The sequence below is a fragment of the Stylophora pistillata genome, chromosome 11, assembly GCF_964205215.1.
Source record: "Stylophora pistillata chromosome 11, jaStyPist1.2, whole genome shotgun sequence".
Lineage (NCBI taxonomy): Eukaryota > Metazoa > Cnidaria > Anthozoa > Scleractinia > Pocilloporidae > Stylophora > Stylophora pistillata.
In genome coordinates, this window is record NC_142529.1 from 2,126,281 (window position 1) to 2,153,797 (window position 27,517).

General features: G+C 37.4%; 2 protein-coding genes and 2 pseudogenes across 14 annotated transcripts in view; all 4 read left to right on the plus strand.

The window, feature by feature from the left end:
- The window catches only part of LOC148719641 (uncharacterized), a 146,975-nt gene extending 145,161 nt beyond the window's left edge, over window positions 1-1,814 (plus strand). For both annotated transcript variants that reach the window (XM_088738682.1, XM_088738683.1), the window contains one exon: window positions 341-1,814. The gene's annotated coding sequence lies outside the window, so the exon portion shown is untranslated. The remainder of the gene's footprint in view (window positions 1-340) is intronic.
- An 806-nt stretch (window positions 1,815-2,620) lies between these two features.
- LOC148719649 (dipeptidyl peptidase 2-like) lies at window positions 2,621-10,897 on the plus strand (annotated as a pseudogene). The gene is made up of 10 exons (XR_015993258.1): window positions 2,621-2,795; window positions 3,606-3,742; window positions 3,830-3,979; window positions 4,752-4,839; window positions 5,605-5,663; window positions 6,131-6,421; window positions 8,993-9,066; window positions 9,881-10,082; window positions 10,361-10,467; window positions 10,754-10,897. The product of XR_015993258.1 is annotated as a dipeptidyl peptidase 2-like (transcript).
- LOC148719650 (solute carrier family 4 member 11-like) lies at window positions 9,130-15,105 on the plus strand (annotated as a pseudogene). The gene is made up of 8 exons (XR_015993339.1): window positions 9,130-9,196; window positions 9,881-10,082; window positions 10,361-10,467; window positions 10,754-10,841; window positions 11,371-11,544; window positions 12,076-12,126; window positions 12,595-12,764; window positions 13,630-15,105. The product of XR_015993339.1 is annotated as a solute carrier family 4 member 11-like (transcript).
- A 455-nt stretch (window positions 15,106-15,560) lies between these two features.
- LOC148719651 (uncharacterized) overlaps window positions 15,561-27,517 on the plus strand; it is a 32,695-nt gene continuing 20,738 nt past the window's right edge. For 4 of the 10 annotated variants that reach the window (XM_088738725.1, XM_088738733.1, XM_088738734.1 and 1 more), the window contains exons 1-8: window positions 15,562-15,788; window positions 20,669-20,746; window positions 20,936-20,984; window positions 23,047-24,253; window positions 24,527-24,583; window positions 24,966-25,067; window positions 25,463-25,540; window positions 27,014-27,276. In XM_088738725.1, coding sequence (XP_088594851.1) covers window positions 20,967-20,984; window positions 23,047-24,253; window positions 24,527-24,583; window positions 24,966-25,067; window positions 25,463-25,540; window positions 27,014-27,276 — 1,725 coding nt within the window. In that variant the 5' untranslated portion in view covers window positions 15,562-15,788; window positions 20,669-20,746; window positions 20,936-20,966. Of the gene's footprint in view, window positions 15,789-20,058; window positions 20,078-20,668; window positions 20,747-20,935; window positions 20,985-23,046; window positions 24,254-24,526; window positions 24,584-24,965; window positions 25,068-25,462; window positions 25,541-27,013; window positions 27,277-27,517 lie in introns of those variants that run through there. The other 6 variants (XM_088738731.1, XM_088738727.1, XM_088738728.1 and 3 more) reach the window with 6 other exon arrangements.

The window sequence follows — 27,517 nt, forward strand, 5'->3', positions numbered from 1 at the left end:
GAGGATACTCTAGAACACACCAATGGGAAAGTTTCAATTTCTAAAATGTGTGGATATATGTGTTAATTTTGTGATGACAAAATGACTTTGTTTGTCTTCATTGATGACAAGATTAAATGTCTGCTCCTAAATTGAAATGCATCAAAGCTTTGTTTATGGAGAAAACAATTATAACTTCTGCTAAGTTATGAGTTCTGCTTCTGAAAATTTAAATGCTCAGTATAGAGGTTGAAAGCTCAATTTTTGTCAAATTAAATGTGGTATCTTCACAGGTGTAGATATAATTACTGTTCAGCAAACAAAATACATTGAATTAATTAAGAATTATTGTGTTTTACAGATAAGTTGAACAGATCATTACAAGTGTCTTGGCTGACAAGCCCCCTACAGGATCAAAGAGTATTGGTGAATTGTTTGACCAGTTATCATGGCAATCATCCATGTTGATTGGAACTGATCTTCAGACATCACATGGTAGCAAACCATAAAGCAATGATGAGATGAAGACATAAGTGAGCAATGCTGTAGCTCTTTCTCTACTGGGTGATTAGATACATTTAGGTGATCATATCAGTCTAGAAACTAGTGCTGGCCTCTGAAGCCTACATTATGAGCAACATGTTATGTATTTGAAAGTGTGAGGAAGGCATGTACAATTAGAGCAAACGTTTTGTACACACAAATTGAGGAGCCTCAAAAGAATCTAACAAACATGACAGACTCTAAGGAAGACTTCCTTGTCTTGATTGACTCAGGATTCTTTCAGAAAGAAATGTGTAATAGTCACCTCAATTTACTAATGTCTTGACACAGGCACTTAGAAAAATATCCAGTGAATGTTATGTGCTTGGTTGAAACTCAGGTTGAAGTACACTTCTGTCGAGAGTGTTGGATTGTTCCTAAACTGATATGATCTCTGAACTCAAGTTAGGTCACCAACTCAATATAATGTTTCATTAAAGATAGTTGATAGAGAATGATAACTGAAGTCCTTTTTTTGTGATAAATTTTTTTCTAATTCAGTTGTTAATGTTTACTACAGATGGATATTAATTAACATATATATGTAGTCAAGAAAGAACAGTAAGAAAGAAATTTCTAAAGAGTTTCGTTAAGTTACAACTGTACATTGAAACTGCCTAATTGTGGTTAGAATTTGACCAGCTTTACATAGAATAATCAAGTGAATTCTGTGTCCATCTTTTGATGGAAAGCAAAGAAAGCAGGTTTTTGGCCCTTTCACTCCCAAGATCTCTGATCAAAAGAAACTCATCTTTCTGTCTGCCATATAATTCTGGTTATGTTAGTTCAGAGAATTTGGTATAGGATCAACCACTAATTTAAATTTTTCTTGATTCTCACCACTTGCCTTTGTGACATTGTAATTGATATTGTACGGATAAATTCTGTTTTTGTCACTCCTGGAAATTGAAGGGTTGAGATCATCAACAGGTTCAAAACCTTGTTTTCTTGTTACATATGATACATAAAAGGGTGTGGAAAACTTTTGTGAGGCATTCCTAACTCGTTGCATCTGGTTTCTTTTCCAGTTTATCATGATTTGACTTGTGATGTGTAAATAATTTGGTTACTTGAGTTCAAATTCGTTGAACTCGAGATTTTGTAAATAATTTCATTTTGTCTTGAAGATGAAAGGTTACAGCTCTACGAATTTTTAGCAACTTCCATTTATGGCTGGCACCTCAACTGCTCACACACTTTGCAAGTACAAAGAGTTTTCAATTTCCCTTTATTTATTACATTTCATACCATTAAAGTTCTTTTTAGAAATAAAGTATTTTTTTAAACCATCAGTTGTTGTAGTTCTTGGATTCTTAGCTTTAAACTTTATTGTTTACAGTATCTGGAAACATGTTCTGTCCATAATTTAGGAGAGGGGCTGTTTTTTTTTTTTTCTTTTTTTCTCTTGTGATAATTATGTGAATTTTGAAATCTGAAAGGGGGGATTCAGTGATTCAAAGCAATGTGATTTCATATGTTCCTCCCATTTTTAGCACGCGTATTGGTTCAAAGTTTTGATTTAATCATGATAGTCAACATGCCTCATCGAGTTGTTGAGAATCTTTATTACTTCAGTGAAACTTGTGTGAACCAGTCAAACCTTTTTTCAACTTTATTTTTACTTGACCTAAAGTGGTACAGAATGTGTAATCGTATTACTTTTGTAAAAGGAGATTAGAGATTCTAAAACCTTATTTTTTACCAAGTAACATGCTATTACTGGTCAAATATCGGAAGCAGTCACCGTACTTCCTTTATTTAGCCCCTCCGTTCAAATAACAGAAATAAGCGTCCTCTCCCGAATAGGAACCAGTGGGAACGCACCCCCCCCCCCCGCACCAGGCATTATAAAGCACCCTTCTCCCCCTTATCGCTCCCGTTCGGAAGATATAGTACTGGAATAGACAAGATTTTTCTTCGATAACCAGGATACTTCTCTGATGTTCTGTCACATTAATCCGTTGTATTGTTGTGATGTGTTTTATCTGCCTCCGTTGGACCCTCCGAGATGTGACAGGTTGAATCGTTGGTCATGCAGAATCACGCAATCCTCAAGACTAGTTAGCTTGTCACAAGACTCTCACGTGTAGATTATTTTCCGACAAACACGAAGATGGCTGGCCACTTGGAGTTTCTTATTGTGATATCCTCTCTTCTTGTTATCGTAGGGGCTACTGTTCCTTAAGAGACAGCTTATTTTGAGCAAGACCTGGATCACTTCAACTTCGTTCAAGCCAATAAGGTTACGTTTAAGCAGCGGTATATCTACACAGGTATTTATTGAAGCGTTGTAACCATAATTTCTGACACGGATGGAGCTTTGGAGGTGAAGCTACACAGTTCCGATTAATATGTCAGAGAACATGGTTAAGTCGTATAGCTCTCTTTTTCAAGTTTTCTTTTGTATATTTATGAAGTTTACTTTCTGTGAGATTGCATAATCTGTTGGAACAAATAATCATCGAAAGTAAACCACCACTCTCTCTTTCTCCCACTCTTTATTGTCGATGAAAATTACTTGGCCCAGCTGAATCTTAGAAATATGCGTTACCTCTGAGCATATTTTAGCAGAACTCTATAGTTAAATAATTCAAATTGATACAAAAGTGTTGGAAGTTAAGTAATGCATCGATCACGTGGAAGCTTCAACATCCCCTTTGCTCAACCCCTACCCCCCCGTGCGGCAGTTGAACTTTTGAAGATTGGTTCGTTCAAACCCCCACCCCCACCCCCCCCTTCTGGGCCAGAGGTTTCATTGTGCAATCAACAAATGTTGTAGAATTAAGCAAAGTCATGTGTTAGTGTTTGTGGCTGCTGTTGGGTTTTTCAGGAGGAGGCACCCATAAAATGCAATCAATTTCATTAGGCTCTGCCTATATTCTTATACTTGTGCTGAAACGAAAGAGAAAAAGCAAGAAATCCTTGAAGTGAAAAAAAGGAATTAAGTAGTTGCACCCACCCTCTCCATAGTTCACATTATATCTTTTGTACTCCTTGAAGCACCGGCTTGTAAACTCCTCACAGTATGGAGAAATTTTGAGTTTTAATCATTTGTTAAGCTCAGTGTCCATGTTTCCTCACAGATCAGTACTGGGATGAAAATGGACCAATTTTTTTTTACACTGGCAATGAAGGACCAATAACTGGTTTCTGGGAAAACTTGGGCTTTGTTTTTGAAGCAGCTCAGAAGTTCAGTGCTTTGGTGGTGTTTGGAGAAAGTGTGAGTATACAAGGATGCTTTGTGATAATGTTGAATTGTTGGTGCTCTGATCTCTTGTTATTGTGCTCTGTTGTCATTCCCTTTCAGAGATACTATGGAGAATCCCTTTCATTTGGTTCGTCCTCATTTGATCACGACAAAGTCAGTTACCTTTCAATGGAACAAGCCCTTGCAGACTATGCAGTCCTGGTGACTGACCTTAAGATTCAGTTCAAGGCCACAGAGAGTAAAGTTGTGGTACATTGTAAAAGACCTTGACTAAGAAATGTTTTGGCAATTGTGATCACCTGCATCAAAAGCATGGCAAGGAGTTTAAACTCTGTGCCAATAGCAATATTCCAGTCTTTGTTTCCATTCAAAATGTGAATATTTGAACAGCCAAGAACAAGAGAAAATTCCAAGTATTTGGAATTGTGTCAGAAAAGGATTAAATTTTTGAAGTGAATTTATATGCGGACAAATGAGCACCATAAATGCGGTATTCTTCGACATACAAAAAAACCAAATTAAAGAAAATGAAGACCTTTCTTGAAGACCAAGAAGAGGGATTGATGTAAGACTCATTAAACTTAATTTAATGAGGTATTCTGCATCACTATCTGTCCTTGGTCTATTTTTTCCAGTTATGGTGGAATGCTAAGTGCTTACATGAGGTTCAAATATCCAAATGTGATTGATGCTGCCTTGGCAGCCAGTGCTCCAATTTACATGGTCACTTTCCAAGGAAGTGAAAGAGACTTTTTCTTCAGTGCAGTAACAGAGGTAAAGAAAGGAGACTGACAATTATTTCTCTCTCCTGGGATATGTAATGGAGGATAGTGAAAATGCCATTTAGTTATTGATTTAATTTTTAGAAATGCTCGCTCTTTTTTAATGATGTTAGTAAAAGAAAAACTTTTTTCATTAACTACAGCTGCAAAACTATCATAGCTGGACTTTTGTCACGTTATAGTTAATTTTAAAACAAATAGGTGTTTCAATTGATTTAATTGTATTGTTTGTTTCTAAGGACTTTTCAAATGCTGATGCCAATTGTCCAGGTTATGTTATTACAGCCTTTGAAATGATTGAGATGCTGAAAAATCAAGGTGCAGAAGGTAAAATGAATCAGAGTTAGATGTAGGAAACCCATGGAATTGCTGAACGCTTAAAATCTAATGAACAATACAAAAACTAGAAAATAGGTTATAAAATGTGTTTTCAGAACACTAAATTCTCTTTACAATTTAAAAGGAAATGTGTAGCAACTCAAAGAGGGTTTTGGAAATGAAGGGGTTTACATCTTCCACTCTCTTCAGGTTGGAAATTTGGAATGTTGGTGTAAAGCAAGGGACTAGGGAACCAGGGGAATACTCTCATAGTGAGAGATGAGTATGCAGCATTATGAAAGGAGGCAATTGCTTCATTACTGTACTGTCGGGCGGCAAGGACGACTCAGTGAACAACGCGAACAATCTTTATTTCCAAACTCGAGCACGAGGAGCTCGCTCTAAGTAACTACAACGTGATGCCCGTAGCCCGTATGTAGTTTCTCTCAGAGGGGGCCTAAGTATGGGTGACGGGCCAACAGTACCATCCTCCTTCCCTAATATTAAGGAGTGTTTTTAGAAAGCTTTTAAAGCAAGTGTCAAAATCAAAACCCAATTTCTTTTAATTAATTGATCTTAAAACATGGGTGCATGTAACAAGGAGCTGGATAACTCATTTCATGTGGCAGGTACATGGATTTTTTGTGTAAATGACATAGCGGTAGTTACAGTTTGTTTCAAATTTATGTTGTATAATTATCTGGAGACCAATAGTTCTGGTCTAGAGTTATAATTCAACTTTCATTTATTTGATCAACTGTGTTCATTTTATAGGACTTGCTGAACTCTCAAAGATATTTAAACTCTGCAAACCACTAAAGTCAACAGAACAGGTAAGGGATAAAGGGTGAAAGTTTCTAAAGAAACTGTAGTGCTGGGTTGGTGGAGGTAACAAAGTAATTTGGTTACATCAACTAAGTTGGAATAGTAAATTGGCCACTGTATCAAGTTAAAAAGCTGACGTTTCAAGGGTTAGCCCTTTGGCACAGTGAATGACAAAGGGCTAACGCTTGAAACGTCACCTTCTTAGCTCATTACAGTGGCCAGTTTACAATTTCAACTTAGTTGATAGAACAGAAAAAACAGGTAAGGATTATGTGATCACCTTCACTCAAAACCTATCATGGTTGTCAAGTGTATGATTACTCAAGTTGCAGGGAGCAGGAGTTTTTGACTCTACTGTAACTACTGGTCAGCTTATTTTCTACATAAGTGCTATCTTCCTCCCTTTTGCTCACTTTTTGTTTCCTCTCATCCATTTATTGTTTCACCAATTATTTATTTTCTGTTTTCATTTTAGATCCCTCACATGTTAGGTTGGATTTGGAATTCTTTTACGACCCTAGCTATGGGTGATTATCCTTACCCAACAGACTTCCTGGCTCCACTCCCTGGGCATCCTGTGAACTTGGCATGTAAAATGATGGCAAGTGCATCATCCAAGGTTGAAGGTCTGGCTGAGGTCACAGCTTTAGTCTACAATGGCACTAATGAAACACTGACTTGCCTTGACCCAGATACAGAGTACATTGAATGTGCTGACCCCACAGGGTGTGGTCTGGGTCCAGACAGCCTTGTATGGGACTATCAGGTATCGGATTGCATCCTAGTTGTTCAGCTCAGTAGTTCAGCAATTGGTTACGGTAACCATGGTTTCCATGGGATGTAGGAACTGTGCTTCATCTCTAAAGGTACCAGTTCAAACTATGACGGAGTTACAGTAACTGGCAATCTGCGGTCTTTTCTTACACTTAGGAAGCACGGAAAGCCGTAAAAATCTTGAACAAAAGCTCATCTTTCAAACCGGCAGTCTAAATCCCACAGGGATCAACAAACGCTTTTCATTCCACTAATTTATTCTTGTTTTTCTCGTTGCCATATTCTCACCAATAACGTAGCTCCATTTTCTGCCTTTAAAAGCATACACAACCCACAATTCCTCTATTTGCTCCGACAAAGAGCTAACCCTTGAAACGTCAGCTTTTGTAATCGTTACGGTGGGCAATTTACCATTTCAACTTTGTTGATATAGCTACATTCTATCCTAATGCTGAATTGATAATCGGTCAAACTCATGACAAAGTAAAGCACAGCTCAGTCAACAACACGCTGACGACTATTCGTGACAGATTTTGGATTCTACGAGGGAGACAGGCAGTGAAGCGCGTGCTTAAACTTTGTGTTACTTGTCGAAGACTCCAAGGTCTGCCATACTCAAGCTACAATAGGGACTTTAAGCAGTCAGGACGGCAACGCCACAGAAGACGTCAATTAAAAAATGAGTTTCTACTTTTAGTTAGAATTTCCAAAATGGTTGCATGTGTTTACCGTCTCATAGGGCGCCAGACCTCAAACTCAACATAACGCATAAAAGCAGCGTTGAGTTCCAAATGTAAATTAAAATAATTTGCCTCCGCGGTTTCGCTTGGCAGACGACACAGATTTTGGTGATTTCTTGTTGTTGTTTTGCAAAGGACGGCTAAGAAATGTACAAAGTTTTCAAACGCACGTGCAGGGCTATTGTTCTGCCAATTAGATCTATTGTTTTTCCACGTTCTCGTTGCCGTAGCTGTCGTGGTTTACCAAGCGTTCACGTCTCTGAAGATCCACCATTTACTCTTACTGGAGTAGACTTTATGGGTCCTCTTTTCATACGTGGTAATTCAACTACTGAAAACGACAACAGTAAGTGCTATATTTGTTTATTTTCATGCGCTTCAACGAGTCCTGCACACCTTGAACTTACGCCAAATCTCATTGTTGAGTCTTTCCTGTTAGCGTTTCGCTGCTTTACAAGTCATCAGGGACTGCCTGCAACTCTAATGTCCGATAATGGAAAAACATTCCGAGGATCTGGAAAGGAAATTGTCAAGATTGCACGGTCGAAAGAAGTCTTGCGTTACTTAGCCATCAGTGGTGTCAGCTGGAGATTTATTATTGAGAAGGCCCTTTGGTGGGGAGGCTTCTGGGAGAGATTAATCCAGAGCATCAGTTGTTGTATGAAAAAGTCCCTTGGCAGAACCACCTTAAGCTACGATGAGTTAAACACCTTGCTTGTCGAGATCGAATGGGTCGTTAACTCAAGACCTCTGACCTACGTAGAGGACGATCAAGATGGCATGAGTTACACACTTTCCCCTTCGTACCTAATCAATGGGCGACAAGTAACCAATACTGCGAACGATAGTCATTTTGAGGTCATCAGCACCTACGAATCGCTTACACGAAGAGCAAGACATCATCGCCACCTTCTTCGCCAATTTACTGACCAATGGAGAAAAATCTATCTGTTGAATCTTCGAGAGAGACACGCACAAGTCACAAAGAATCGAAAGGGAGCTGACATAGTCATCGGAGATGTAGTCATTCTCAAGAACGATACATCAAACAGAATGTTCTGGAAATTAGCTAAAGTGGAAGAACTTTTGCCGGGAAAGGATGGTAACATCCGAGCTGCTATTATCAAATTCTCAAGTGCAGATTGTATTCCTTGTCTGTTAAAACGAAGTGTCAAACATTTGTTTCCACTTGAAATCAACAGCAGTGATGACATTAATCAAATTGAAGAGTACGGAGCCGAACCGACGAGCGGTTCTCCTGTTCATGATACTCCGAACACTTCTGCGAACACTACACCACGTCGCAATGCTGCAATGAGGGGTGAACTCATGCGCAGATTTCGTACTTAATACAGAATTGCATTCAAATTTTTCTATGTTTGTTTACGAATGTAACCCAAACCGGGGGAGTGTGTCGTGAAACTTATTAGCTCCCATAGGGTTTTGTTTTCTGTTTTGTTTGTACAGAGTTCAAAAGACGTTTATGATTGACTGTTGATCACGAGGCTTTTAAATTAATTACTCATGTGCTTTCTGATTAAGGACAGTGAATACGAGTCATCGAATAAACATGTTAAATAATTATTCGACAAAATGTATTTTTGGTCATGAAAGCCCCCAGCAAATTCTAAATAAACATTGTTTAGTCTGAGTGCCATATAACAAACCACTTACCAATCTCATTTGCTCAAGCTGTATCATGGAATATTAACCCTTGGTCTGAACTGCTACACCTTTGGGCCAATATTTCCGAGTACTGCTGGTGAGTTCAGTTTGTGAGAAGTTAATAGTTTGCATAATTGTTTGGTTTATTTTTTTTTTAGATCGACAGAGGAAATTTTTGCTTTGTTCATCTCACTTGCATTTACAGTAGATGCCATCAGTAGCATCATCAAAGGTACTGATAATAATTACTCTAAAAAAAGTACAAGTTATTGTTCATCATTCTGGATTGGTGAGAATGTCTCTGGGAACACAGCAGTTAAATGTCTACACATGCAAAAATGGCAAGGTGGTGCATTTCCAGGGTATCAGGTCAAGTTGATTTAAAAGAGTTGAATGCACAAAACACAAACCCTTATGTTATGGTATTTCGAAATAATATCACTATTTTGATTTAGTGTATGACCTAAGGGTAAGACAAAAGGATTCCTTGTTTTTTTTCCCTAATGTTTCAATTTTTCTTTATACATTTTGCCTGAAAGGGCTGTTTCCAAAGTTTTCCTAAGAAATTTTGTGAATGAAATTGGCATGCTGCCGGCCAAAATTGATTTCAATATGCTTGCCTGATGTTTAACCGATGTTATGTAGGTGTGTACGTGTGTGTGTTTGTGTATTTGTAAACTATGTGACTATAGCACAATTAACCCTAAGTTACATCCTAACATCAGTATGATTATTCTCTATACTGCTTCTTCTCTTTTCATTCCCCAATGTACTTACTGGGAAGATTTGTCTAACAATCAAGAGCTTCTTGGGTTTAAGATCATTTCCTTTATTTTGAGTGTTGGATTCAGGGGTGACACTGTTGGGTGAAATTAAATGCTTATTGTTTTTAAGGGTTACAGAGTTTTTGACAGTGAAGTAATAATGAATGAATGACCAATATGGTGTTGTCATAATCGTCTTTTTTCATATGCTAGTTTTTTTTAGTAGGAATATTATGGGAGTTGTTTGGTAAGTTGTAACTTTCACTTAAATCTTCTCAACAGAATACTCAAGTCCTCACTGTACAAGTTTAAGTTCCTGCTGGAACTCATCATCTTGTGTTGTTGGCCAGGGGATTGCTAATAACTTCACTCATGATCAGGTCCCAAATGTATCAGTTTGTAGCAGAGAGGGAGGTCTCTCCTATGCTGTTACAAGCCTAGGAACAGTTTGGATTGGTGTAGCACTCTACAATTTTTGCAAGAGGTTAGTAACAATAAGGTAATTTTTTAAACATTAATTTGCACGAGAGTAAAGCTGAAATGTCCTTCTATCATGAGAATGATTTGCTGTTTTATAACAAGACAAAAGTTTAGCAACTAGAACTTTTTAGCAAAGCACTGCATGATGCAACTTAGATACAATTTTTGTAGCTTTAGCATTCTTTACCAAGAATGAAATTGTTTCTGTAAGGCAGTTAAATGTGGCTTTTGTTTTAAATATGTTCAATTATTAATTGATGGACTTGCTAATTCAATTTTCAGCCCCTTTCTCAATGCTGGAAAGAGAGAGGCACTGGCTGATTATGCACTTGTGGTGGCTGTACTTGTCATGTCTTTTATTGCTTCATTTTTTGTGCGAGATATTGATAGTACGTACTGCACAATAAGAGCAGGAAGTGTTATTATTTCTTTGATATTTACTCATTCTACTCTAAAGAACTGATGTAGTGATAGTGAAGAATAACTATCAGGTTCTGGAATTCTACTTAAAGATCACATTATTATCATCATGTCATAACAATTGTAATATAGTGAAAAACTTGTCGTAAAACAACCTTACTTTGGTAGTTCATAGTTTTTGAAATAAAAAAGAAAGACTACCCAATATCTAATTAGTTTGGTGGTAACTCTCTTATTCTTCATGACTTTTCACAGATTACAAGTTTGAATCAAGCAGCACATTTTCATTTACTGTTGCTTCATTGCCCAAGCTCACTTGGGGTGCAGTGTTTGCAGGACTTGGGTTAGGGTTCTCCCTTTCTCTGTTGTTTTTCATGGATTAGAATATTTCAAGTGCCATGGTTAATAATCCTAGAAACAGGTACATAGCATTGATAAAGAGATCCTACATTATGATTAGGCTGTAGTCCATTCCACATTTTTTCTTTTCTGCCCACTATCATGGCAATGCTCTCATTATTTAATTTGTTTTTCATTTGGTTAAAGTTAGTGTGTTCACTAAAACCTTTTACTCGAAAAAAGGTGCAAGTGTCCATGAGACATTGATGACAGGGCTTCACTCTAATGACCTACAAGCCAACAGCAGGCATTTATAACTAAAAGAGTACACAGGATTGCATTACCAGATAGTTGATGAGCCTTACAAAGCCTCAGATTTTTTATTAAGACTATTAAGAATAGCAAAGCATGATAGTATTGATCTCAGCTGGATTTTCAATACATGATTTAATTGCTTATTTTTAACCCAGTCATTTTTACTATCTACCAAGCAGTGCTGAGGAGTCATCAAATTTAACTTATTTTTTTATTAGACTGAAGAAAGGCAGTGCATATCATTGGGATTTACTTGTTGTAGCTGTAGTCAATGGCTGTCTATCCATTTTTGGCCTGCCATGGGTACATGCTGCCCTACCTCACTCGCCATTTCATGTCAGGGCACTGGCAGATGTTGAAGAGAGAGTAGACAGAAGGCATGTGTTTGAAATGTGAGTTTGATAACTCCAGTGTACATAGCAAGAATTCTTTATTCAGTTGTCAGTTAAAAGGTTGTCAGAAAAGTGCATGAATTATGTAAATTATGGTAGTGCACTTGTACTATGGCATGAAAATGTGAAAAAGGAGCAGAGGGAAATGTGAATACCTAACAGTTATTTTGCATAGCAGCCACTCTCTGAACTTCAAAAGCCAGTTGACTTCATTTGCCCTTAAATTTTTTGTTAGTCATAACTTTGAAAAGTTCTTCAACTGAATTGCAATCTATCTGTGGATTACAAATATTTATGCTTTTCCTTGGTTAAGTAACTGAAGGCTATTTGAGAATAAAAACGAATAAGAATTGACGATTGTCCATACATTCTTTTTCCTTTTGCAGCATTGTCAAAGTTAGAGAAACAAGACTGACTGGGTTTCTCTCCAGCACTCTCATTGCATTATCACTGTTAATGTTACCCATTCCTCTCACTCTAATCCCCACACCTGTCCTTGATGGCCTGTTTCTTTTTATGGCCATGACTTCCTTATATCATAACCAGATGTTTGAAAGAGCATTGCTGTTGGTCACAGAACAGGTTGGTAGAAATCATACTCTTTTGTCACAGGGTTGTGCCTTAACAGAGTTTAGGTGTCACAGACGAGTTACATGATATGCCTGTGGGACACTTTGTGCCACTTTGTTATTGAAAGTGCAATTTTTCACTGCGCCCTGGATTTTGCAGATTTAGAGTGTCTAGGTAATTCTCTGAAGAGCACAACCCTGTGTGTGCTAATACTGTCTCTTTTCATATGAATCAAATTTTGTATTAATTCTGAAAGAGCATTATGTTTTTCCTCTCTTGATCTTATGGTTCAACTCCATGTTGATTGGGACACAAATTTACATTATTTCATTAACTTAACTCCTATGTCATAAGAAATCAAATTTGGTTATTGCAATTTATGACAATCCTCTCTTGATGATGAGTAAGTTTTTAATACTTGAATTCATTTCTAAAAGATCTGAAAATATTAGATTTATTAAAAGATATTAAATCTTATAGGCTTCCTATCCACCAAACCACTACATTCGACATGTGCCTCAGAGAAAGATGCACCTGTACGCTGCTCTGCAGTTCTTACAGCTTGGTATTCTATGTGGATTTGGATTTGCCCCATTGCCATATCTTAAGATGGTTTTTCCTGTTCTACTCATGTTTATATTGCCAATCAGGTAAGAACAAATTACCATTATAATTAAGTCACGTCTGTGGTTAATCCTTTAATTACCATGAGTAACCAAGACATAATTTCTCCCTACAATATCAATTCAAAATGAAACGGACAAGTGATGAGAATAAAGACAAAATAGTATAAATTGAGGGATTATTTGTTGATCCAAAACCAAATTCTTCAAACTAACATCAAAAGAATTGTATGGCAGACAGTAAGTAGAATAAGTAGTGAAATTTTGGGAGTGAAAGAGTGAAATAAAATGAGAAAGATAAAAATATTTTAAAACTTTTTCCTTGTGCCTAATTTTGAATCCTCCTTTAGGATTCAGACCCCCTTTAACTTCAGTTTTTGCAATAGATATTATTTTAGCAAAAAATTCAGTGGGACAAGATAAACCATAATGGTGTAAAAAAACACTGTCTTTTTTTGGAGTTATTCGCGATGTAATAGCTGAATGATTCAAAGACAGGATGAGATACATCCAAAAAGGTAATAGATTGGCTACAAAGTTCACCCAATGCTTTCTTGAATGTAATTCCAGAAGTTAAGTTTTTACTCCTTGATGCAAAAAACCTCTTTGCTGGTGTACCATCTGAGTAGAGGAGAAATTGTTTGCAAGATTAGTCATACACAGCCTTTTGTATGTTGTGATTATGAGATGGTGTTAGACAGTTTGTTGTGCAAAAGAGTGTGAACATATTTTAGTATGTTGGTGACATTTTTAATAACAAAATCATGCTATCTTTGTTTATAAAAAGTGTATTAATGGTTATGTAGTACTGGGTCATTAACAAGCAATTAGAACTACAACTGTAACAACTTATTTGATAAAATTTAATGAAATCATGTCTTTAATTTTGCAGGCATCTTCTTGTTCCCAAACTGATCTCTTCAAAGTATCTTGAGGCTTTAGATGCTCACTTGTGATAAGTGAATTATTCAGCTTTTTGAAAACAAACAGACAAATCAGAATAGTTCTTCAAGCATGTGGATGTAGAACTATAGTATGTTTTTCTAGAACAGTTAACTTCTTAAGAGCTACACTTTAGAAGTAGATTTTGATTTATAATTGTTAACAAAACAAGCTGAGCTATGAGTAGGATAGTGATTTAACCAACAGAAGGCATTCTGGAGCAATTGCAGAATACCCGGCCACCTTTGTCCACCTCAGTTACCTGTGTTGAGAGGCTTTGAAGAACGAAGCATAACACAATAGAGGCTATTCTTATTCAATGACATGTAAATGAGTGGCCGGGTATTCTGCATTCTAGCCGGCATTCTACATCCTTGAAAGAACCTTAGATTATCCTGTACATCATGTGATATTTACAGGACTTGGCATTTTTTTTTTTTTTTTTGGGGGGGGGGGGGAGGACATTTAATTTTTGATGCTATTTCTTATAAATGAAGTTGATTTCAAGATTGTTTTCATAGTGAACCCGTTTCCATGCTAATTTCATTTGAAGATGAATCACACTTTATAGTAACCTTTTGTTTCACTTTTTTTTACTGCTTAGGTCCTAACATAATTTAGTCTGACATTCTTTGCAAGTTGCCTGGAAATTAAAGACACCTCCTTTGTGTCTGGTCTTTCTTCCAACAAAAATTTTTGATTACAAATGGGAAAGAAGATTGTATGCCAGCACCGCAAGCCACAAGATAACTAAAGAAAGAGAGAAAGTTTTATTTTCAATAAATTCTCATCCCATTAACTTACAAATTTATTTGAATGTGTATTTATGCATTTTTTGTGTTGATTAGATGAGTTTAAATTAAAGAATTTTTTCTCTACAAAGTACATAGTTCTGCTTCATACAGATCTGTGAAATGTTTGGGTTTAGTTTAAAATTACAAAGCCATATTCTAAAAAGGTTATTTCACAATTTTAAGGTTATATAGTCAGCTCTTGACAGTGATAGTAGTGAAATGGCAACAAGTTTATCTCAAATGTTGTATATGAAACTTTACTTAAACTAATGGTTAGAAAGGTTAACAGAGATATACAAGTGTATAAATTAAAAATAAATTTACCACCTTCCAGGAACAGTTTAATACATATGTGTTATTGACCAATTGTGAGGTCAAGAGAGCTGGATATTGGCTGAGTTATTTTTTTTGCACTTTTGTGAACGGAGACAAAGTTGAGGTCCATAAAAACAAAAAAGGGAGGAGGCTAATCATCTGCTATATTAACCAAGCAAGCTTGGTCCAGTAAGGATTTATTATATGGGAAAAAGATTTCTTTTTATTATAAGAATCAAGAATTGCTTATTTATTTCAAGAGCCTGGAAAGAAAGCCAACTGTGTTTGTAGCTCAATAAACCCTTAAGAGTTGTTTATGTTTCCTTTAAATTGGACTGTCTTCTGCTACTTTTTGCTTCTCTGTTGCAGACAGTATTTGAAAAATTATGAAACTTTGTAGGTTTACTCCATGCTGTTCCACACAGGGGTTATCTTGTGCGAGATCAAAATGGCTAATTCAGAGCGGACAAGATGTACCCATCTTGCTTGCTCAGGTAGCCAATCAGGACATGGGCTTCAAATTACCCACTTGCAAATTAGCAGATAACCAAATTATTACTCCCAATTTCATGAGCAATTCTCAGTATTAATGATTGGAACATTCTTGGTTGAGTGTCGGCATTTTAAGCCATTCATTTAACCGCATTCCAAAATCGTACCCCTTTAACCCTCCAGGGATTATTCGACATACTTTGTAATCCACCGTCCCGTAGTCCATTGTCCACACATCGTTGGGAACTTAAATCATGTGACCCAAGAGAAGTTACTACGCAGCTTCAAACCCCTCCCTCTTGGTGCGGAAAAGTGGTGTTTGATGGAGTAGACTTTTAAGCAAGGGATCTTTTGCATCAATCATGGGTTGAGTTCCTTAGTTCTTTAGCTTGTAATCGTGTCTTCAAGTGATTGGTTCATCCGAAAGGTTGTGGTCATAACTTTTAGAGGGTTTTAGCCATGGAAACCTGTATGTAGCAGCAATTTACATGTGCCCGAGTGATCAAAGGTATGCGATTAGGGAATTACCACTTTCCATCGTTTCGGGGACCGTTCGATGCCACTTTTCAGATTTAAAGTTTTTCTGGTTATTTCTAAATGATTAACTGTTCCTTCACGTTATGTCCAAGGTTGTAGTGAGGAAACATGCAAATGGTCATCAGTAATCTCAGACCTCACGAATGTGCTGAGTAGGGCTTGCGTTTGCGTCGTCTGGAAACTCGCTTATAGCTCTTCTTTTTGCTAACTTAAGAACACTTCTTCAGGAGAAGCCCACTAAGTTAGGAATGTATCTAATTTTGTAAAAAGTTTTCAATCTAATTTACGTCAAAAAGATAACCTGATGTGCGTGTTGTCGCTACCTGCACTGTCTGTTAATAACAGTGAGGTGTTATGAGCTGAATGGTACCAAAAAGCGAAGAAGAATTGCTTTCGGTCCACTTAGGGCCTGATTACATGAGCCGGGCTGGCCCTCTTAGCCGGGCTGATTTCTTTTGTTTTGGTGTTCGCCAAATCGTGAAAAAAAAAGAAATCAGACCGGCTAACTGGGCCAGCTCGGCTCATGTAATCAGGCCCTTATTCTCTTAATCGAAGGATTTTTCGTCGTTAGGAACGGGTAGTGGAATTTCGATCGTTTAGTTGCATCGCAGATAATTCGATGGATCAGTTTCACAGATATCTAAGTAAGATCCCGGATTGGAGAAATATGCCTTACCTTTAGCCTCTTTTTCAAAGCGAGTCCTGGTGCTCATCCTTGCATATGATAATAGGTTATCATTCACATGTAAATTAAACTCGTTTTCCCAAGAATGGTTAAGCACTAGGCCTTGTTTTTTAAAAAGAGGCCAAAGTTAATTTGAAATGGCTTATCCAAGTCTGCATCGTATTTTTAACTTGTGAATATGCAAAGTGTATTAACAAGTTTTTAAGGTCACCCAAATATGCAGATGAGTCACTCACTCATTAAGTTATAGGTATGCTGTTAACCAAGTTGCAAGCCTTTTCTCTGTTTCTTCTCTTTAACTTATCAATTAGAAGTTATTATCCTGATCCAACACCAAATTCTCAAAACTAATCTATAAGGAAATGTGAAGCAGCTAGAGGGGAGAATTAACAATCAGATCTTGCAACTACTTAAAGTGGAATTAGACACAACTGGCAGTGGGGGGGTGTTGACAAAATCCAGACTGGATCGGATCGGATCAGATTGACAAAACCTGGACTGGATCAGATTGGGTTGACCAAACCTGGTTCTGTCCTCGTGTACCGGTTCACAAGAGCCAATACAAAAGACCAAACAATACACAATAGCTAGCCGATAACTCCTAAACAAAGAAAGAACAATGGTAATTCCCTTGTGAACCGGTACACCAGGACAGAACCCCAAACCTGGATCGGATTGCATCCAATTGACAAAACCCGGACCAGATCCGAAAAAATTGGATCAGTAGGTGTTATACCATAAAGACGTAATTAACAGTGAATACAGGTTGTAGAATTTCAAACAAATTCAATCAATTTTAGTGAAAGAACGTACCTCATAATGTAGCTGTCCGCTAGTTAACTTGGAAAATATCCAGAATTCCATACAAGTTCTGCAGCCTTAAGAGAAACATGTCAAACACGGTGACTGTTTTTCTTGCCATGCACAGTGTGAGCGCTAAGCCTCACGGGAGTTACAGGCGCTTGATGTTTAAGTTTTCTATCAGAGGTAACGACACTTGCTAAGCAAGTGCTGGTCAACTGGGGCCGCTACAATTTGGCCATAATTGATTGCAGTTGAAAATGAATATCCACAGACGTTCTCAAGCTCACAATACGAAATGTATAGCAGGCGTGACCGTGACGGGAAAGTGGTGTTGTGTTACAATGCAAGTGGCGTATTTTGACAGTGTTGCTGCAAAAAGCGGTGTTACATTACAGTGTCAACCATTGATTTTGATCACTCTATAAAACAGTGTATGGAGTCTGTAATAGCATTCTATGAAAACATTTGTTATGATAATGATAATCTTTAAAAATTGCTCCTTAAAAGGCTTTTTGGCAACTGTTTACAATGATGGGTCAGTAATTTATGATAATGTTTCAATAAATTAAAAAAAACTACGTACAGTGTGCAAGGCTAGGAATGTGTTTCTTATGGCATAATTGTGACCTCACGCGAAAACGTTTCTAACGGTAGCCGTTTGAACAGTGAACGGAGCGGCAAGCGAACGGGTGATGAACGGCTAGGAAAGCCGTTCGAAACAGATACTGTGAATGGATGAACGGCTAACTAAAATTTTCGAACAGATGAGGTCAAACGGATGAATGGCTAGTGAAAATTTTCGAATAGATAAGGTCGAACAAATGAACGGCTAATTAAAATTTTCAAACGGATGAGGTCGAATGGATGAACGGCTAATTAAAATTTTCGAACAGATTAGGTTGAATGGATGAACGGCTAATGAAAATTATCGAATGGATGAACGGCTAACTTTTCGAACACTGAGACCAAATGGATAAACGGCTAAGCGGTCGAACAAGTGAGCGCCTGTAGAAATTATTTGAACAGATGGTTTCGTGAAAACGAATGCCGACACAGGTGTCCCAAGCTCTCCTCTTGAGCCAAAGCAAAGGATTATTTCATGAAAGCGTCACGTGTTGGATGATGCAGTGTTAAGTTACGCGAGGTATTTGACACAATCTGTGAAGAGATCACTTGAAACGAGTCAAAACTCGATCGTTTGAATAACTTGACTTCGCTTTCGGTGCATTCAAATGGATTATAATTAATATTTTTACTATTGAATTCGACTGATTAAGATAAGGTACAACCAAGGAACTTGCACACGAAAAGCATAGAATGCAATACTTCTAAACTTCAATTCAGGTTCAAATTTCCATAATCCCAGCTTCCCTGTCTGTCCATCAAGAATGCATTGCCTTGGTAACTGCTAACAACTTGTGTCAATTACCACCATTTCACACAATCACAAAATGGAGAATTAAACGAGAGAAGATATGGATTGCGATCACACCAAAAATGTTTCCACCATCGTTGCCAAAGTGCCAAGTGAACAGCTGATGAATTTTCTCTAACTGATAGCTCGAATCATTCGAACGTATGATGAATATTCAAGAACGGATAGCTGGAGGCGTTTGAACGGATTATGAATATTCAAGAATGGATAGCTAGAGGCGTTCAAACGGATGACGAAGTTTCTGAAACGAATAGCTCGAATGGTTCGAACGGATGATGAATATTCAAGAACGGATTGCTAGAGGCATTCAAACGGCATGCCAATCCATTCGAATGGCTGATGAACAGCTAGTGAACGGCTATTCGTTTAAAAACGGCTAACCATTTTGAACATTTTCCTGTGAGAGGTCACAATTATCTATAGTTTTTAAAATAATAAAGTATATGAACTTACCTCATCTGTTTTCTGTAGTTCTTTATGCTTGTTTAGGTGAAACAACTTGTTAGGGACAGTTTGCCCCTCCGATCCCCCTTGTGCGGATCACGTGATTTTTGCTACCATGTGCTCAAACAATTGTGTTGTGTGCCTCTACAGGCGAAAGTTTGTTTCTTCGGTCATCTTTTACCCTTTGATGTTGACGTTTTATTTAAGCCTGGAGATACCCAAAAATATGCGAGTTGTCGCTTTTGTACTGTTATTTTTTTTGTAATTCAATATTTACTTCAGTTTCGAGTCTCTAGCTTTCTGCTTTATATAATTTACAGCTGTACCGACTAACAGAAGATTGCGTACCAGATTAAAAACGTCTTCAGTGCACAATTTTGTCTGTGATTGTCTTCAACACAACTATACCTATAGTGTAGTGAGCTGGGGGCACCTGTGGAATATCTTACACGAAAAAGAACCATTACAACTTTGCTTCACTGAGCTGCGAAGAAAGGCAGTCATATTTCTATGCCAAAACTTGATCATGAGATGTTACATGACTATTTTGGCGGGAAATTCATGGCGATCTGATTTTTTTCAAATCTGGTCCAGGTTTTGTCAATCAGACACAATCTGATCCAGGTTTTTGTTAATCCGGTCTGATCTGGTCCCGGTTTTGTCAATCCAATCCAATCCAATCCGGTCCGGGTTTTGTCAATCTGACACAATCTGATCCAGATTTTTGTTAATCCGGTCTGATCCGGTCCCGGTTTTGTCAATCCAATCCAATCCAATCCGGTCCAGATTTTGTCAACGCCCAGCAGTAGGAAAGCTTTCTCACACATGAGCCTCAAGCAGTGTCAGTCCTTTTCCTGATGTAGCTTGATTTTTTCATCTACACTTTCTTGAGGTTTGATGTTTTCAATGTTGATGTTTCCATCTAGAAATTGAAATGGACTTGAACTTTGAAAGAAATTGAAGCATTTATTTTAATTAAACAATATCCTGTCTGCCAAGTTGCATGAAAAGAACCGAAAATTAAAACCAACACCATATCTTTTTCTTCAAAACATCTATAAAGTGAAAAAAAAATTTAGTGCACTAATTAGATGTCTAATTAAAAGCAATATAGGACAAGGCTTGCAACCACACTCAGGTTTTCAGCAAATTTACCTCCCCTATTTCAAACTAGATTTAATTCCAAAATATTAATGATCTGATGAATGTGATAACAGTTGCTCTTCCATTGATAATGTGTCCTATCTTGTCCAAATTCTAACTTCATCCCTCCAGTATTATCCAAGAAAATTGCTGAAAAGGTTAAAAAAAATATAGCTTTCTGGCTATGATTGGTGTTAACCATAAGGACCAAAGGAATTTGAGCAGTGGGGTTTAAATCAATCAGTGTCTCAGGTTGTTTAGGGCTATTAACACTTCTCTCAATCTCCTCACTTCCCACAATAAATTAAATATCATTAACATTTCTTAATTTGATTTTTAGGCAGTCCGAGTCTTCAGTTGAAACCCTGTCTAAGTTCAGGATGTATGCAGAGGGTTGTGTTCAAATGATTTACCATTGGTATGTTTTAGTATAATTAAGTGTTGTTGTTAACTGTCTGTTTTTAAAAGGATATCATTCCTCTCAAGTATTGACTGTTGAGATATATTTTTCAACACCAAATTAAATTAAGTGGTCGCAACAACATTTGTGAGAGGAAATAAAAAGATTTACTGGACTTTGTACTCACTTTTTTAATTTTTTTTTCAGCTTAATCTTTCAAATTTAAAAGCTCTCTGTGATGTCAAGACTACACAAGGTAGTAAGAGGAATGGTGAAAAATGTACACTATTACAATTACCAACCCTACACTTTGACAAACATTCATCCACATCATTATTTTATCTCCTAAATGTCATCTATGAAACTGCATGTACCGATTTCAAAGTGAGTTGAAAAGGAATACCTTTTGAACATAATTTTTACTTTCCTTACAACTGTATATGCTGCCCATTATAGGAATGCTTTTCTGTAGATTTTTGCTTATTCATCAGTACTACTGTACTAACAGCTTTCATCAGTACTACAGTACTAACAGCTTTCATCAGTACTACAGTACTAACAGCTTTCATCAGTACTACAGTACTAACAGTACTAAATCGCGAGCAAGCATGAATACCTACAACTAGTGTACTAACTAAACCTCTCGAGCAAGCATGAATACCTACGTACTAGCGTACTAACTACAACTCTCGTTCTTTTCATATATAGCATAAAATTGAACATTTGATTTAGTCTGTGAAAAAAGGAGTATATTGATAACCATTGGGGTTTGTGGTTTTGTGGTGTGGACCTTATTTTTAATGCGCTAATGTAGTGGAGAACAACCTCACACTGCGTTGTTTTGGTGACCTCAAACTGACGGTTTTCATTGAAATAAACCAATTATGAATTGCAGTTTTTTCTTTAACCCTTTTAGAAACTATATTTTGGTAAAACAAAGTAAGCAATAAATCCTAATGAGTCTTTAATAAACATTGGTTAGCATTTTACTTGACCTCCAGACCTCTACCACATGCACGATCGGCCAAACCAGACCATTTAAAGTGTGCAACTTAATGAATATTGCGATGTCGGTCCTTTGAGAATATTTTTTGGTTGCTGAGTTTCTAGTTCTCTTTTGTTTGTGGTGTTGCGTGCTCAGAACCTTCCATGACTCCCCCATATTTACTTGTTTCCAATTCAATAGTAGAAAAAAAAATACTCTTCTAATCCAGAGCCTTCTCATTCCTGTTTTGAAGTAGTAAATACCCTATAGTAATCAACAGCTTTTTGTTTTTGTTTTTTGAAGATAACACGAGGCCGGAATTACTATTTTGGCCGATATTTCGCTTTGAACGGAAAAATAGTTAGCACATTAGTACCTTAGTACTCGGTACAGACAACCCATCACGGCTTGTTCTGAATTTGCTCAGTACGTTAGTACCTTAGTACTCAGTACAGACAACTCATCACAGCTTGTTCTGAATTTGCCTAGTACGTTAGTACCTTAGTACTCAGTACGGACAACTCATCACGGCTTGTTCTGAATTTGCTTAGTACGTTAGTACCCTAGAGCCTTAGTACTCGGTATGGAAAACTCATCACGACTTGTTTTGAATTTGCTTAGTACGTTAGTACCTTAGTACTCGGTACAGACAACTCATCACAGTTTGTTCTGAATTTGCTTAGTACGTTAGTACCTTAGTTCTCGGTACGGACAACTCATCACAGCTTGTTCTGAATTTGCTTAGTACGTTAGTACCTTAGTACTCGGTACGACAACTCATCAGGACTTGTTCTGAATTTGCTTAGTACGTTAGTACCTTAGTACTCGGTACAGACAACTCGTCAGGGCTTTGGAAGGTTTATTACTCAGCCATAAGACCTATTTGTTGTATCTTCTTTTTCAACCAATATTTTCCTAAATTTATAATTCCTTTGCATAGATGTAGATAAGCAAATAAAAGAAAGACAGAATTTTTAGGTTTATAATGGGCAAGAACAGCAGAACTTAGACAAGTCTTAAGTCGGCTTAATTTTAATTGTACATTAATCATCCGTACTAAGTGAAAAACAAGAAAAAAAGAATCCTATTTTGGGCATGGTCTATACAACTGTAATGGTAGTTATCAGTGAGTAATATTGCAGTGACAATGTAGATCTCTAAAGCAACTTAATATTCTCCTGGTTTAAATAATTATGTCTCAATCTACTTGTAACCAACTTTGTGGCATAAGATAAAACTTGACTATAAGTTTACTTAAGAATGTGGACATCCATAATTGTGATTTATTACTGGTTTACCTCTTATTTTCAATAGCATTCTTGTTTTGTTATAGGATTCCACTACTCCTAGTGTAGCCTCTACATCACAGGAAGGCCAGGAAAACAGGACACTGAAAGTCACTTTTCTGAGTAGTGAGTGGAAATCATCAACTGATGGAGACGTGTCAACTATCACCCGAGAGCTAGCCATCCAGTTAGCTAAACACTCTAATGTTGATGTTAGTGTCTTACTACCAAAATGCAGTGAAGAGGACAGGAGCAGTGCAGAAAGTCACAATGTGAAACTCATTGAAGCAGGTACAGTTCCTGGTTTAGAGCCCGTTTATTGCTTGTCATCTCCTCCCAGAAACCATACAATGGACTGTGTCATTGGTCATGGAGTCCACCTTGGCCGACTAATTGCACTTATGAAGAGAAATTCAATTTACAGTCACTGCAAATGGATTCAAGTTGTTCACTCTGCTCCTGAAGAAGATGGAATGTACAAAAACATTTCAGAAGGTGAACAAATGCAGCAGACAGAAATAGAACTTTGTAAGATGGCTGATCAAGTAGTTACCATTGGACCCAAGCTGGCAGATGTTTACAAGCGTTACCTTTGTCATGGTAAACAACAACAAAATGTTTTTGACCTTACTCCAAGCATTTTCTCAGAGTTTTTGGAAGTAGAACAAGCCACTGAAGAAAGAACAACATTCCGTGTTCTTGTTATTGGAAGTGGTGACAGCCATGAAGATTTCAATGTCAAGGGGTACGACATAGCTGCTAAAGCAATTGCTGAGATGAAAGGTGAATCCTATGAACTCAAGTTTATATGCCCACCTGGAGGAAAAGGAGATGAAATGGCAGAAAAGTTGCTCCGCCATGGCATTAGTCGGAATCAGCTTATTGTTCGTAGCTTTAATGATAGCAGAGAAGTCCTAGCCAACTTATTCTGTGAAGTGGATCTTGCAATAATGCCATCCAGGACTGAAGGATTTGGAATAACAGCTCTTGAAGCATTATCTGCTGGTCTACCCATACTTGTCAGTGGCAATTCGGGACTTGGAGAAGCTCTGAAGGAAGTTCCTTTAGGCTCCTACTGCGTGGTAGACTCTGAAGATCCCAAAGACTGGGCCAAAGAAATCAAGAATGTATGTCAGAAAAAGAGGAAAGTGCGACTTAAAGAGTCAATGTTTATTCGTGACAACTATCTTGAGAAGTACAGCTGGGAGGAGCCTTGTAGAAGTCTTGTAGAAAGGATGTACAAACTCACATTTGGTAAGCTAATCTCCTTTAATTTTTTCAACAAAATGTATTGTTATTCAATAAAAGTTAATCTTTAATAGAGTAAAAATTTATGTGGTTTTTTATGTGTTTGGTGAAAAAAAAAGAAAAAAAAAAAAGAAAACAAGTGCAATAACAGAAAATGCATTTGCTCTTATAATCACTCACTGAATGCTTAAAACTTTTTAGAATCTTGTCTTATCCTCAAGCTTCATGAATGTAATTGAAAATTAATGCATTCTTCTTTTCTTGCTAACCTCCTTGTAGCTGATCAGCATCCCAAAGGACTTAGAGAAGAATCATCTCACATTGCTCATCATGAAGGTACAATAACATCAGGATATAATGATACTGATAGACCAATTAATCTCAAAGTGGTTCCCAAACGTGCAACCCCTACAAAGATCACCTCTAGTACAAAATTTTATGCCAGAACCAGGTACCTGTGAATTGGCTTTTACCAGTTGAGTTAACTTAGAGGACTCCACTGAGATCATTTAAATTATCTTTTGCAGCTGCAGAAGGCCCCCCTGTTGGTCACTTGCCACATTCATCCATGGAATGTGAACAGTTTCCCTCTTCCTATAGTCACTGTATCTCAAAATAAACCCGCTGGTGTACCGTAGTGCTTCATGTGTGTAGAGTACCCTTAATAAGTTTATTTATGACTACAGTTTCATGGTGTTTGGTTTCTTATCCTTGTCAGGCCACAACAGGCATCCATCTTCTGAACAAGGTCAGTATCTATTTGCTGGAGCCAGTTCATCATATTACAGAGGACTCATCCATCAGGAATGTCATCCTCAGGGTAAGACGACAAAACAACTGGGAATTCTTCACCAAACAGTGAGAATGATATTATTAAGCATTTGCCAGCTACTGTATGTTAGGAGCTTGTGAAGAGTGTTGGATTTTGACTGGTTCTGTAGCTTTAGTTACTCTTTCCTACCTCTTTACTTCTTTCCCTTGCTTGGTAACATGGCAGCAGTTAGTGTAGCAATTACGAGTAAGTACTTCAGTTATCTCAAGGATGTTTTTCCTAAAGCTCATCACTGACACCTTTACATTATTTTAAGTGCTCAAAACTTCCTAAGGTGTTTCAACCCATTCCATTTCTCAGAGCACTTGTGAATCGAAGTTGTGTTATGCTTTTACATGGAAAGGATCCTCTAGTTATATGGCTTGCTTGCTTCTTTTAATTAGCAGTGGATTCTAGTCAGGGGATTCTTCCAACAGCCTTTGCACATCCAAATAACCGGGAAAGCCGAACCTTTCCTCAAAGTGAGTGCAGATAAACTATGGTAATAGGCCATTTTACAGTTGGGCACTTAATTGCAAAGTCTTTGATTTGAAGTGAGGCTGATGGTGACTGTGATGAGACAGAGACCAGTATCTAGTTAGCATGACTAAAAATGGAAAGTAATTTACATTTGAAAAGCAGCAAAATTTGTATCACAACATGGTCACTCTTAGTTTCACTCCTGGTCAAAGGCTTGGTAACCAAGCATGCAACTGTGAAATGGAGTACTGGTATTTGATTTTTATTTTTTTTTAAGCTCACTAATTTTTTCTGACAAGGTGCAAATAGATGTCAGGTAGTAAGCTGCCATCAGCACGATTTACAGGTGTGGGTGGAGTTAATATGTGAAGCTTCCAAACAAAGGTGCTGGTGGTAGCGTCGATTAAGGGCGCTAATTGTAGAATTTTCCCACCCAATTGTAAGGTTAGTTAGGCATGTGTGCTCTGACAAAGCTGAATTTTTTGGCAAAAGAAGACCGCTTTCTGATGCTCTTTCAAATGTGTTTCAAACTGATCTTTGGTCTCTATGATATACTCGTGATCACAGTCACTACATGAAATGGAATAAATGTGACCTCTCACGCGAAAATGTCCCTTAGGACTGAACGCACGGCCAGGGAACGCACGGCAAGCAAATGGATAAGAAACGGATAGCCAAGCCATTTGAAACGGAACAGCCAAACAGATGCATGGATGAAGAAAATATTCGCAGGGATGAAGTCAAACGGAAACACGGTTGAAAAAACTATTCACACGGATGAAATCAAACGGATACACGGATGAAGAAAATTCTTGCAGGGATAAAGTGAAATGGACACACGGCTGACAAAAATTTTTGAACGGGTGTAGTCAAACGGATACACGGCTGACAAAATATAATTGCACGGATGCAGTTGAGCGGATGAACTGATAAAAATTCATGCTCTTTGTATTTTTCCAGATGATTAAGATAATTTTAAAAACTTAGAAAAATGCATTTGCAAGGGAAAGTTACTTTTATGTAATTATTTTACTCGTAAGGAAAGTACTGCCGTTGAAACTCGAACGGGCTTTCTGTGGTCAACTTGGGTTGCTGTTTCTTTTCATATTGACGTAGATTTTTGTAAGAAAACAAAGAAAAAGATAAACAGAGGACCATACCAAATTCTTCACACGAGTGATCATGCTTAAGAATGTACATGTAGTTGACCTTTCTAGGTATGTCTTCTTGCCTTTGTTTGAGGATTGCAATGGGATTATTTCAGTTGGAGAAGCAGGTGTTCGTGAAAGGGGAGTTCAATAAATTCCTGAAAGTATTTTAACCTTTTAAAACTGTTGTTCCCCTTGTTCTTAAATACCCAACTTCACCCTACATTGATTTTTCAGTTTTTTTCCTGTAGCAATACACCATGATTTCTTTAGCACCTTGTCATCCATAAGAACAAAGGACTGATAATTACATTATTTTTCTTGTAGGTGGGAATGAACAAGTCATCCGTTATCTTCAACAGTGGCAACAGAATGCCAGTGGACATAAGATCAGAAGCAGTACAGATCCACTAGCAGACTTACACAGGATTGCTTCTGAAAAGGGCTATAGAATTTCTGACAATCCAGGGTCAGGGAATTGTATGTTCTATGCCTTGACAGAGCAACTGAAGATTGTCAAAGGAGTTCAAATCCATCATGTAGAATTAAGGCATTCCTTAGTTCAGTATCTAAGAGAGCACCCAAAACTGGTAAGTGTTTGTTAAACGTACATATAAGTTCTAGAACAGATACTACTCATGTGTCTTCTGTTTCATATTCAATTTGAATGTTAGGAATTATTAAATTGGAACATGTTCATGGCTGTGATCCTTAAAAAAAGTCAGGGTGTGTGGTAATAGTAAACAGAGGTTCCCATTTTCGGCTGTTGGACAACTGTCGGCCAACAGGTTACCAATTAACACATTACTGACAGTCGGCCAGTGGTGTTAA